The following is a 14,092-nucleotide window of genomic DNA, read 5'->3' on the forward strand; positions in this document are numbered from 1 at the left end:
TTCTGCGACTTTGAACTTCTTTGCAATTGCAGTATTTCCTTCCCTTGAGAGCAAATGTGAGGTTTGACTTTTTCATTCTGGGAAAGAGGCCATACATGTTGAACACTACCAAATTTTCCATAGATTTCTTCCAACCAGGACCAGCATTCGCAAAAGCCTTGGGTTTGTATGTCAGCAATGCTTATCTACTTATGCTAAAACTCATGGAAGGGATACAGCTGATTAAAATCATGCATGTGTACTAAAAGGTCAAATTAACAGTTACATACCATGCTTACTGAAACTGAAAAGCAGCATCCAAGTTCCCATCCTCTTTCCTAATACTCCTCTTGGACCATCTTGAGGAACAGCACTGGGATCTCCCCCCTCCCCGATCTTTTCCCAGAGAGCACCACTGCTGTCAGTCACTTTTCAACAACTTAAGGTTATGACTGCCTTTATGGCTGCACTAAAACTCACTAACAGGTTATCTGGGTCCAGTGCTTCAAAGCAGCTGCACATCTCTCAGCACACAATCACATCATGCCCGATATATAAGCAGCTCTAAAGGACAGGATCACCTGAATGAGGAGCTGCAGCGCACCGTCGGCACGCGACTGCACCGCGATGGGGGGGTGTGGGAAGGCCAAATGTTTATGAAAAGAATGAAGAGCACTATCATTGCTACAGTGCGCATGGGAACACTCACACTTTACCTACAGCGCTAGCAACAATTGTGTTTCAGCTAGTTAAAGAAATGGATTATAAATGAATCTTACCTGGGAGGAAATGAGATGTCCAGTTCATACAATCTGTCTTTAAAGACTGACAGCTCTCTGTCAAACTCTAAAAGCTGTAAGAGATAGAAATAAATGTATTCACTCCTTAATGTTGAACTGAAGCAGTCTAAAAATACTACATTATATAAAAGCAAACAAACAGAGACTTTGGTTACACAGCTTGAGGTGTATCCCTCATATAACAGTTCCAAAACCATAGTGCAAAACAGTGGTATTTTGATACTTAAACAGTTTGTTGAGAAAAGTGACCAGAATGTTCCTTTCCTCCCCAGTGAAACACGGAACGCCGGTTCTCCACAGCAGTGACCTATATGTGCACTTACTATTTCAAGAGGGGTGAACTTTTGAATTTTATTAGCAATCTTTTCAAAGATAAAGCAGAGCAGCATTACAGAAGCACAGCAAACTGATATGCTAATCAGCCCCCAGAAATGCCAGCACAAAGTATCATATTACTTCATATTATCTTTGGCTCAGATAAGAAGGTACAATAAACACAGGGATGTGCACAACACTCTTGCTAAGCAAAGACAAGCAGTGGTTATGCACACCTATTTTGGGCGGTGCATGTCAGATAGCAGAAAGAGTGGTACATGACAGTGGGCAAAACGTGTTCCCAGGCAGCAGTCAAGACAGAGGACTAGAGGCAGATATTTAAGAGAGATATTCGTAAGTCTAGATTTAATGTCCTGTATAAACAACAGTCACTGCCTAATTTGTTTTCCCCCGGCCCTTTACAGAGAAAATAAATACCTGCAATTGTTTGTGCATAAACACAAACCTGGTCATAACAAGTCAATGATAATCGTTCGCATTACACCAGTAATTGTTCTGATGGACATAAACGACCTTACTTCAGAGGCACGCTGGTGTTAGGTCTGACATCCGAGTGAATTAGTGAGATACAAGACACAAAGCTCACGCTCTGCACTGTTTGCTGCTGGTCGCTGCTCTCAGTGACACTTTCCATTTTGACAGGCATCATGCAAGCAGCATCCCGCAGGACGGCGGTGTGTTTGCCCACTGTTCATTAATCATGTCCCATCTCACAGCTGTGCTGATACCATTGTATGAATGGCAGAGGTTCCCAAAGAAATTGGATCGTGTCCCTCTTTCCCCTCTGCCACCTCATAAATCATTCCTGATATGTGCAATTAGCAGCTACTTGTACACATTAATTATCTGTGTGAAAAGCAGCTACCTGAGCACCTGCACTGCCCAGGAGCTCCTCTCCCAGGCCTCCAGTTTCTAGCTGCTGTGTTGCTACACGCATGCACTTTTACACCAGGATGCCAAGTAATGGGCAGCCTTTCCTGTTCTAGTGCATCTCACACCACATGTGGTGACGATGCACAGGGAGAGATTCAAAAATACAAATAACTGCAGCCAATTTGTGCATGTTTTGACATCTGACCAAAAGCCCCAGTATTCCAGATTTTTGGATAATCATTTATAAACATCTGTGTGGAAACTTATGGTATGTATCTAATAATACGCCCAATCCTAAAACTGTTGGGGTAGAACAGACACTATCCTTATGTAGCAATCTCAACATACTTCAGGAAAAAATGCTTTACCTTGAGTGCTTCTAAGCTGTGATCCTATATTTAAGCATTTGGAGTAGATGTGTAGCCACAATGCATACTTACAAAGTGGCTATGAAAACAAACCTTACCATCTCCTTCCTGCTCCACCTTAAAGATACTGTCTGTCCAGCATAAGTCTAGCACAGGAAAAGATCTGCCCTCCCCATTAAAACTTTTCTCTGAAGTGTATGTCTCTTACTACAGTGCAAATACATTTTTCATGCTGTTGCCAAGTAAACAGATCAGAGCAGGAGAGCAGGAGCATCAGGAGAAAGAAGGCTATTGCTGGAGTGTGAAAACCAGAAGGACTGAATAACAGAACAATGCTCCACAGAACACAATGGTATAAATTACTCATGGGCATTCCAAGGGCTGGCAGTGGTAAATAGACACATTGTCCTCTCACACCAATTCACACTTTTAACATTTTATGTGTTCAAATTGCTCTTGCTCTAATGACACTTGCAAACTAAATGAAGGCCGGGGGCTAGGGCACAAAGCCTTCAGATGTGTGTTATTATCCAGAGAAGTTTCAGATGTGTTCATGAGCTGCAGTTGTGCCTGTGCCGTGCAGATGAGCTGCTGACACTGCGGCAGAGAGGACAGATAGCAGGAACAAGGCTGTATTGTGTGCCCTGCTCTCTATCAGTTCCCTGAGTTCCCCCAGGTGTAGGGACATCTTTTCCCTGAAATGAAAAAGCCAAAACCTCAGGATGACCCGGCTGGACATCAAAGCCCAACTAGGTGTCCAAAAGAAGTATTTAGGGAATGCCTGTTGAAGACAATTCACCTCACGTGTAAAACAAATATTTTCACTGGATTATTTTCCCAGACTTATTTCATGCTCTATTTTAAATAGTCAGTTTTAACAAATGATTTGTTTTTCCTAGCTATTAAGTGACTACGTCACAGTACCTGTAACCCCCTGTTCAAACGTGCCCAAACAGTTATAAATATCACAAACAGTTATAAATATCACTTTCACTCAGTAAGAGAAGGAACAAGACCTGACATCGTATGACTGTACTTGTTTTATGACAAGCACATGGGTGTCTGGAGCTCCTTGGCACTGCAGAAAATGCATGAAAATGATTATAGGACAGATGATACTGAGGAGCAGCCAGAATCTTACTTTTAAAGCATATAATATTTTATTTAAACACCATTCCCCCCCCAAATCCTCTAACCATGGCCATTTTCAGCACAAACTGCTCACTTATTTCCATAGTGTACACTAAACAGCATTGTGAACAATGTCAGTGCTGTAACAGCAAACATCAGTGTGTCTGTCACTCTAAATGCCTTAAAAATGACAAAGAAATTAAGTTCAGAGCCTAAAAATCAATATATTGTTCTATTTAATTCACTCATTATAAGATCATCCTTAAGAACCCAATCTTTAAGGCGTTACATGACGTGCTGGGGTAATTTGAGCAATTACATAGATTTGAAAATGCTGTGGCTGGAAGTTCATTCCAGAACTGTATGTCACAGGCAGTTCAGAAGACTGTTCTTTCCCCTCAACTTAATTGCACCAATGTATTTATACCCAAGCGATAGCAAGAATGATGCAGGACCAATGTTTTATCTGCTGTAAGCACTGAGCTGCTGATGTTATGTCAAGATACGTGCTCTAAAATGCTCAGTGACCAGCCCAACATGAACGTTTGATTAATATCTTCCACATGAAAATACCACTCATATGTATGAGTAGTACATCTATAGCTGGCTGATACCCATGAGATGCAAGGGGATGCACCTTGGGAAATGCAGCCATGCAGGATGGACAAGCAGCATCCCCTGGCCTGTGGCTGAGAGAAAAAACTGAGGGGGCAGAACATGAATTGTAAAACCAGGCTCAATCTACTGACAGGATTTTGCAGTCTGAAGTTCTGTATTTCCATTCAGCAAACTTCATGAGCCAAATGCATCAGTCAGTTTGTGTACTCAAGCTCCTACTTGACCTGCAGGGGAACTGGCTTGGTATCAACGAAGTTCTCTGCAGAGAATTAAAGAATGACTGCATCTGCAGTAAGGGATATTCCCTACTTAATTTGAGTAGAATTGAAAGCATTTAGGGCTGTTGCCTGCATCAGGTGCAGTGCCCATCACCTCCTAAGAGAATTGCCAAACTGCTGCTTTTCCAGGCAACTGTGCAACTTGCCTCCCTTTTTCTTGCCAGGGCTATGATGTACAAGTGCATTCCTGTGCCAGGGTGAAGAAGGGGGCAATGCATGAGACCAGGGCATGTAGCCCTGCACAGGCACTGCCTGCAGAACCTGGACCCTGCTCTGTAAGATAAGGCTGAGCAGGGCTGGATGGGTGGGCATCAGGTCACTGTCCCTATAGCTCATGGGGCTCTATGTGGTGAAACAGTAGGCACTTTGGGCAAAGATGATGGTTATCTGGAATACTAAATTTCAGAATTATGTAGCTTGATGCTAAGCAACATAATCAAATGTAGTTTAAAATTTAAAATCAAAGGATTATAACAGAGCTTAGCCAGCTGGAGCAATCAAGGGAATTTTGCTCGCTTCATTTTCAGTAATGAGGCACTCTTGAAAGGTCAGTGTCCACTGGTGTGCTGCAACAGGCCACCTTGGCTAAAATCACACACGTACGAACCCTTTTAAACAGGGCAACTTAATTCAGTCATTGGAGTAGAACAACAGCAATTACTCATCAAGACCTACACACCAAAGTCAGAGCATTGGTAGATCAGAAGGTGATATTAGCAGCATTTATCAAATCCATCTCCAGGGCCCACCAGAGAATTCACAGCTGTGAAAGGGAAATGAAGTTTCAGACCAAAAAGAGGAAATAAGCACAAAGGAATGACCTTAGTGAATTAAAGTATGTGGGCATTGGTCACTTCAACCTCCTCTGCCAGGCTGGGGTAGCACACAATTATTTTTTCCCAGAGACTTTGGGCATAGAGTGATTTCATCCAGCTCTCCAGTTAAAGAAAAATATCTAGAAACTGATTCAGCAGTTTGCTGACTTCAAATGCAGGTCTGGGGAAACACGGATCCCTCCACTTACCCATGAGGATGTCACACACAGCTCTGCCCCGGCCTTATTTGAAAGCTACTGTTTTCTCCAGCTAAGACTTTGTAATATGATCCAATACTGTGTATTTTGAATCTTAATAAAGCCATTCTTTAAAATCATGTTTCACAGAAAAAAAGACAAAATTACTGACTATAAATTACTACTTACACTGCTCTTGTATATTATTGTATTTCTGAGGATTTTTCTATACATCCTGAATGGCAGTGTTGTCAAATTGTGAATTCCTCCATAAATGTGGATATGTGGCACACAGAGAAACTATACCAACTACACTTTTCTTAACATCAGAATAGGCATGGGCAGTATAAGACTGTCAGCACAAAGACTCCTCGTGCCTGTATGAGTTTAGAAAATCTTTGATTTCGGTGGAAGCTTCCCCAAGAAAACTCTGTTTTGCCCTTGTTTTGACAATACACCTCCCTCTCTCAAGAGACATTCCCAAGGTTTAGAGGACATGAACACTTTCTAAGAAGTATTCCAACTTTTTTAGAAAATGCTCTCAAAAATGCCTTTAAAAAATAATATTTCTGTTACAGAAATATTCAAGTAGCTCAAAATGCCTGGAAGGAGCCACACTTCCCCTTGATGTCTATTGATCACCAGAGTAATTACTGGAGACTGCTATTGGCTCTGTCTCATTAGAGCTCCCTTCTCTGCCTCCTTGCCTGATTCCCCACGTTTCCCAGGCTCCTCACACCCCCTGTGAGCAGGGCTGCAGCTGCAGTGTGAGGACCACGACCAGAGACCCTGCCTGGTGCAGACCCTGTGCCAAGACAGCAGGTTCAGTGGCGTGGTGCTGGCCCTCCCAGGCGGGCACATGCTCAGCTGAGGACCAGCACCAGGGTCTAACACAAGCACTTCTCAGGAAGTGCACTGCAGTAGTTCTTGTTCTGAAAGGCACTCACTGCCTTACGATGCCTGTTGGTCCTGTAATACCTGAACACTGACTTAGACAAACAGTGCTGTCAGCCTTCTCCCATTATGTACCCCCTAACATTTTTCCAGTGGAGGCTGTAGCCCTTTTAGGTATTTCACATGCTCAGATTTTGGTTTTCCTAATTGCTCTGTGTTTGCCAGTGAGAACAATTTAGTGATAATATTTCCTATCTCTGTCATTACTCATTAGCACTTTATCCAATGACATATCAACTAACCACTAACTTACTTAAGCAAATGTAATTCCAAACACGGGAATGCTGGTTTTGAGTAACAGACTAGAGCACAAAGCCATCTTCCTACTAGTACTTTATAAAAATCAGGCATCTCAGATGACCACCTTAAATAAAAGAGGCAGTTTCAGGATGCACAGGATTTCCTTATGACCAGTCCTAGGTAACAATGGTCGTAAGCAATCAATTTCCTTCCTCTATCCTAATTTGCCCTTATACATCATATTCAAGATTTTATCTGGACAGGGGCTGGTTGTCTCAGTGGATAAACCTCTGCCTTTTCACCTCTGGGATCATGGTTCAAGTCAAACCCTGATGAAATGCACTTGATCGTCATAATCTAGTTCTTAGTGGACAGTATTCCCATTATCTTTAAAAGGGTCAGAGCCAAGGCCATTGGGAAGAGTGCATTGTGCTATATCTTGTCTGTTGATTAATACATTTTCAGTGATGCCAGATCTTTAACCTTCATGAGCACACATATTCTCACAAAAAGCTTAATAAAGATGCCTCATGGACTAAACCTTTCTGTTCAACTTGCATATAATTTCAGGATTTCCTGGGAATATTAATAAACCCACAAATATATTACTCATAATTTAAAAGTATGTTTGCCTGAACTGTTTGCAATAACACCCCTAAGTTAATCAGCATGATAACAGGTCACTTTAAATCATTACTTGGCATAGAACAAGACCTTGACAATCCATTTCTACAGCACATTATAGTTTTCTCCTCATACTATATCAGCTCAAACTAAATAGACAGAATAAAGGAAATCTATCCTCAAAGACTGAGTTCACTGCGCAAAACACAGAAACTGAGTAAGAATGTGCTTGCTGCAGAAGTTTACCGTTTGTTCGCTACAGCAAGAGCTCTGCTGAAGGACCGCTGGCAGCGGGGTGAAGCTCTTGGCTTATTCTTCCCCATTGTAATAACAATTATGATAAGAAATGGAACCACTTCCATGACTATCTGAGCTTTCCTGAGTAACCATGTCGAGTCTGTGTTGGTATTAACGCTGGTGATAACAGCAGTGTCCTCTGAGCCATCAATCACGCAGGAGCTGTTGTGGGCTGGCACCCTTGGTCCAACCTCTCCTGGCTGCTACCCACTGAGGTTGGCGCTGCCCAGGGACAGTCCCTGCCGTGGGCAGCAGAGGAGAGCAGGACACAGGGACAACCAGTGTCAGCTCAGCTTTGTAAGCAGTCACCAGTTCCCACGAACCTCCGTGACAAAGGAGATCGTGATTTTAGTAGGAATAACATGGGGCTCAAGTCCGAACCCAATTAATTCACAGATCACTTTCATTACACAGTTGTGGTCAAAATCTTAAGGACAGCATGTTAATTTCTATCTGGGCTGAGCCTTTAAAATGGTTGATAGGAAAGATAGGAACGCATGCACCACTTCTCATTTCTGATTGCGGTTAAAGATTACAAAACTATTTCTGATCATTAAATAATTCCCCTGTAGTAATTACAAGTTCTTACACACTTCAATATATTTATTTAACTGACTAACCAGTTCAGACCAGAGAAGCCTCCTGTGTTCTCTGCGCACTGTTCACGGGCACATCTCTGGAGCAGAAGGACACAATCGTGGTGCACAGGACAGCTTGGCTGTAGCCCATCAACAAATCAGAGGAGATCAGCTTTTTCTAACCCAAAAGCAACAACTACAGGCTGGGGGAGACTGGACGAGCAGCCCTGGGGAGAAGGACCTGGGGTGTTGGGTGGGGAGAAGCTCCCCATGACCCGGCTTCAGTGTGCACTTGAGACCAGAACCCCCCCGTGTGCTGGGTGCACCCCCAGAGTGTGAGCAGCAGCTCAGGGAGGGGATTCTGCCCCTCTGTTGCATGAAGGGGAGACCCCCCCTGCAGCCCTGATCCAGCTCTGGGGCAGCAGCACAAGAGGGACGTGGAGCTGTTGGAGTGAGGCCAGAGGAGGCCATGGAGATGCTGCGAGGGCTGGAGCAGCTCTGCTCTGGAGCCAGGCTGAGAGAGCTGGGCTGGGGCAGCCTGGAGAAGAGAAGGCTCCTGAAGGGGAGACCTGAGAGCAGCTCCAGTGCCTGAAGGGGCTGCAGGAAACCTGGAGAGGGGCTTGGGACAAGGGCCTGTAGGGACAGGCCAAGGGGAATGGCTTTAACCTGCCCGAGGGGAGACTGAGATGAGCTCTTAGGCAGAAGCTCTTCCCTGTGAGGGTGCTGAGGCGCTGGCACAGGGTGCCCAGAGAAGCTGTGGCTGCCCCATCCCTGGCAGTGTTCAAGGCCAGGTTGGACACAAGGGCTCGGAGCAAGCTGCTCTAGTGGAAGGGGTCCCTGCCCGTGGCAGGGGTTGGAGCTGGGTGAGCTTTAAGGTCCCTTCCAACACAAACCAGGCTGGGATCCTGTTAACTTAAACTGGAACCTGTCTGACACTAAAGTGAAACTCTACTTGTTGTGCCTCCTCTTGTCCAACCTTTCTCATTGCTGCTCTGTAACATCCCTCCTTGTAGCACCCAGATACCATAGTTCTGTTGTAGTTACAGGAGTTACACCCTGGTCCACCTGATGCACTGTCACTCTGATGTACAATTCAGAACATGCCAGTTAAATATTAAGACAGTTTCACATTACTGCTACAATTGTTTTGCCCTTTTTCTATCTCAACTCAGTTGGATAAATCTGGGTGTTTCCTTCTGAAATAAAATCATACAGAACGGCCATTGCACCTCGAGGTAATAAATACAGGTAATTGCTAAGCTAACTTTGGAATAAGCTGCAGATAAATCTGGATAAGCCACAGATTAGTTTGGAGAAATTAGACCTGACAGATTACTGGGTACATTTCAAACCGAATTTCTGTTGAACAGATAATTTGTATCTATACCACATTTTTCATAAAAAAATGCTCATTTTTATAAATCTATCTTAAGATTCTTTTTTTGTTGATTACAATGTAAAAAAGAAGGAACAACTGTGTATGGACAATGATAAAGTAGCCTGTTGATAATAAATATTTGTCAGGTCTTGTCACATCTGTACACATTCCAGTGTTACTGAAGAGACACCACTCTGATAAAAAAAAAAATACCCTTGGAAAAATCAATGGATTTTGAGCTAAAGCAGTTGCTAAACACACAGAAAACATCTTTATCCAGCAGCCAGAGTGCTGTGAAAATTCCCAAGCCTTGCATTGGTACAGCTAAGGAAAATTTAATCTTCCCAAATACTCATCAGGGCACTCCATCCTGCAGACCTGACAGCTCCACTTATAATTAATTATACAATTTCGATGGGAATATCGACTAAACAAAACTATAAATCATAGAAAAAGTCAATAGGCATGGACACATTCAATCATGTCCCGACCAATGATTACTACTCTTAAAATACAATAATTATTTTCAGGAGCCAGCTTGAATTAAATTTCTGTCAGGCTGGTACAAGACCGGCGGTTGATGAAGGATGCGATGGATTTTTTGGGTTGAATTCGGCACAGACACATTTATCCTTTTAGATAGGTAGTTTGTTTTTAGTGATCATGGTGCTGCGTGTTTAACTAGACCATGAAGATTAGATTATCTCCAATGGCTCATTATATCGTTTATCTTTTCCTTCCATGTTTGATCTGGAAGATTTCCTGCTTCTTGGTGCATGAATGAAATGACTGCTGATTTTGAAATGGAATGTGCTTAAGTGAGATTCTGCCTATGCCTTCCCACACCACGTCCAGGTATGGAAAGGCAACCACAGTCATTGGAAATACCACCAGGATGTGGGAAATGGCAGCAGCAGGAATAGCTTTGCTCTGCTTCAGAAGTGTACTGGGAAAATAGAAAAATGGCATATTTGATGGGTTTAAAAAAAGTTAAAAAATTATGATAATCATACATGTAGAGGGAAATCTGGGACTGGGATGGGATTAATATGGAAACAGGAATTGGGATTAGTGCTATCACCTTGAATTCAATATCCCCCAAGCTGCAAAACATCAGTGAAAGAAACGTTCCATATTTCCAAAGGATTCATCTACCTTGTAAATTTAAGACCAAACCCAAGCCAAGCTATCTCACAGTAACTGTGTTTTGAAGATGTGCTGCCTGCAGACACACATGCCCCATAAACCAGACATGCTGTGAGAAGGGACAGCATCCAACGAGCAGGATGGACGTCAACAGATGGCTCTGACACACAGTTTTCTGCAGGTTTTCTTTGTTTAGTGCAGCCTGCACTATTCATATAGCTCAGGATACTCAAAAGACCAATGTCATTGGCTTACACACAAGATCTAGCACATGCTAGCATAGCTCCGCTGATGACAGTGAAGCTGGTCCGATTTTCACAAGCAGAGGGTCTGGCCCATGACATCTGCAATAAGGCTCCCACGCACAGTGTGCACATTCCTGATGTTTATCTGTGCACAACTGTAACTATTCACTTTTGGTTTGGGCTTTTTTTTGATGCTTAGTGTTGTTCCTTCAGACACATAACCCCTAGAAACCTCAGATGAAATTGGGAAAGCTGCAAGCAGTGATACAGAGACCTTCCAGAATGAAGTGGGTACATTTTGAAATAAAATCACCTTAAAGAAGATACAAAGCCATTCTCCACAGAAAAATCACAGTCCTCATTGCAGCTCAGAACATCAGTGTTCCTGTCTGCTTTCTCCTCATAGGGAGCCCTATATGATTGCTCAACCAGTGCCAGTCGGCTGCAGGCTTTGAGCTTTCTATTCTATTTATTCACGTGTTTTTATTATTCTTTGTACGCTCAGCAGACCAGGTATTTTCAGAACAGCCTGGCATTAAGGGCTTGTCCTAACTTATTATGGTGCACAATGAAGAACTAGGAATGAAACAGGATGCTTGAAGAAATGCAGACCAGAGGGCAGAGAAGAAAAATGTACTGTCATGTGCATATAATTTACATTTTTTTCTGTGCAAAAGCAGGTGAAGAGATGCCAAAGTTAAGAAGCTGTATGCAAGATAACTGGCTAAGTGAGGAGCAGTTACTGTGTTAATAATCTATCTCTTCTCTTTCTGTAGACAAGAGGGCTGATGAAAAGAAAGGGCTGGGCAGAGAAACACAATCTTTATGGGAGCTTCCAACTTATTCCTTCGAAAGTATTTAGCAATGAACTTACCGCGGTGCCATTGTTATCTCTAAATACATCTTGATTAAAATAGTCAAAGAGCTTCTTTTCTAATTGTAGCATGACCTGAAAAAAAACATAGAGAAGAAGGGTCAGTGAAGCTCCTGGACTCAGCTCCCCAGTGCACAGATGCTGCAATGACCTGTTCGGAGACATGCAACCCTTGAAAACCATGTGGCAGCTCCCCACGTCCAAAGCTCCCTGTCAGCCTGAGTGACTGGCAATCACTTACAGAGATCCAATTAACTGAGCATTAGGTGGGACAATCAAGATCCCTCCCCTCCCGTTAAATTATCAGCTGGAAACAACTATATTCCTGCTTTGCGGAGCAGGAAGGAGCGCTGACAGCGTCTCTGTTTACCCAGGGGACAGAGGGCATTCCGCTGTTTACCTTTCGGTCATTATCAGATTCCCGAAATATGAGCTTGACCACTTCATTGGTGTCAGCCGCCCGCACGGTCTGCATCGTGGCCTTCGCACACAGCGTCTAACGGAGAGCAGAGGGACACAGGGAAATGCTTTAGGCAACATAAGGCCACGTTTAATTGAACTGTATCAATCTCTGTATCTCCCGTGCACACCTGAGAACAGCGTTTGGTGCAGGTCAAAGCACAAAGCATTGCTCGTTTAAGTCACTTCCCCTCATGGCAAATTTAAAACTGTTTATTACCATTTGGACAGAAATAGGCAATATTAAGAAAATATCAATCAGATAAAGCAAATACTCACTGAAGTTACTACCATGCACCCAGGTTCTTTCACAGGTCTGATGCTGTATCACGCATTAGGTGCAAACATCCTCAAAGGCCACTTCCTACACTAATGACTCCACAGCCCTGCTGGTTTCTGAACAGTGTTCTTAAAAGCTGGTAACTGCATTGGCATGACAGCTCTGCGGGTTGGCTCCTGACTGCAAACACTTTGACCTTGTCAACTCATGTTCCAAGTATAATTTTGAAGTCCAAGCAATGCTCATGCAACCTAATGGTAAGTTTCACAGTTTACTCTGCAAAGCAAATTCCCCATTCATCATCCTTTTAAATAAGAGGCAACATCATGTCTCTAGGTACCACAGAATCCCAGCCTGGTTTGTGTTGAAGGGACCTTAAAACTCCTCCAGCTCCAACCCCTGCCACGGGCAGGGACCCCTTCCACTAGAGCAGCTTGCTCCAAGCCCCTGTGTCCAACCTGGCCTTGAACACTGCCAGGGATAGGAACATTGCAGGGATGGGATATTTTGAGGACCAGGTGCCTGAAACTTACCACCAATCACCACTTGACCAGGCACAGACGTCTGAACTCCCAAGGAAGTGCCAGGCCTCAGTTAACTTGCCATTCACCTGTTTGAGGCCCAACTTCAGCATTCATCAAAGCTACCCAGAGGTAACACACAACAAGTCGTTTGAAGGGCTTTCTCTGTTGCGCTGTAACAGGTGAAAATCTGGAGCTTTCAGCAAAGCATTTGGGCACGTATTTAATTTAAAAACATACTTTGGATTCACTGAACCTCTAATTTTAGTGAAGCTTTAAGTATGTTAAGTGCTTTAAAATGCAGAAATAGACTACATCCGAACTGAGGGGCGAGCAGGCTTAACCAAGTGCTTGGGCAAAGCTAGTGGATATTAACTCTGCCCCAGCCCATCTGCCTGGTGCTGGAATCCACAAGGAAGGGGAACTGAGAAAACCTTGGTGTTACTCGAAGGCAGGGAGGAAGCAGTGAAGATAAGCATCCACACCCCAACCCAGTTCAGCATCCCCTGCTACAGCCACGGCACGAGCTACTGACAGGATCTATTCACAGCCCTGGACGACTACATTGCCAAAGACTACCCTGGGCAAAAGCTTATTTTATTGGAGGTTCTTAATAAAAGCATAATAAAGAAAATAACTTGGTCAAGAAGAGGCTACAAGGTGACTTCCCTGCTCTGTCTGTCCCACTCCTTTTCATAATGGCCAGACAACAGATTTTCACTGTGCATAATATTCACATACAAGTATATTCTGCAGTAATAGGGTAATAGAATTACACATCCTACTACATGCTTCTCTTACAAATATAAATCTATATTTATATTGGGATTCATTATCAGAAGTGCAGTATCTATCAGACATGATGCCATGGAGCTGTGGTGTACTTCTCAGCTCCCCATTCTGAATCTATTCCAAGGCAAGAAATACATGCCAAACATGTATTTGAACAAAAATCCACCTGCTTGCAAGTATTTGAGATCTCAGCTGAGGTGACCGGTGCTACAACAGGAACAATCTGTCAATGGACTTTTTGCCCCCATTTTCTAGGAAGACATCAAGGCCAGGATGGATGCAGCTTGGAAGGTCTAGTGGAAGGTGTCC

At 43.4% G+C, this 14,092-nt stretch overlaps 1 protein-coding gene across 3 annotated transcripts in view; it reads right to left on the reverse strand.

The window, feature by feature from the left end:
• The window catches only part of INPP5A (inositol polyphosphate-5-phosphatase A), a 209,222-nt gene that overhangs the window by 26,712 nt on the left and 168,418 nt on the right, over window positions 1-14,092 (reverse strand). For all 3 annotated transcript variants that reach the window (XM_062635160.1, XM_062635162.1, XM_062635161.1), the window contains 3 exons: window positions 12,132-12,227; window positions 11,732-11,806; window positions 759-832 (listed from right to left, as the gene is read on the reverse strand). In XM_062635160.1, the coding sequence (XP_062491144.1) occupies window positions 759-832; window positions 11,732-11,806; window positions 12,132-12,227 (245 nt within the window). The remainder of the gene's footprint in view (window positions 1-758; window positions 833-11,731; window positions 11,807-12,131; window positions 12,228-14,092) is intronic.

This window comes from Pezoporus occidentalis, unplaced genomic scaffold (genome assembly GCF_034315485.1).
Source record: "Pezoporus occidentalis ecotype Australia unplaced genomic scaffold, CSIRO_AGI_Poc_V1 ctg45, whole genome shotgun sequence".
Classification (NCBI taxonomy): domain Eukaryota; kingdom Metazoa; phylum Chordata; class Aves; order Psittaciformes; family Psittacidae; genus Pezoporus; species Pezoporus occidentalis.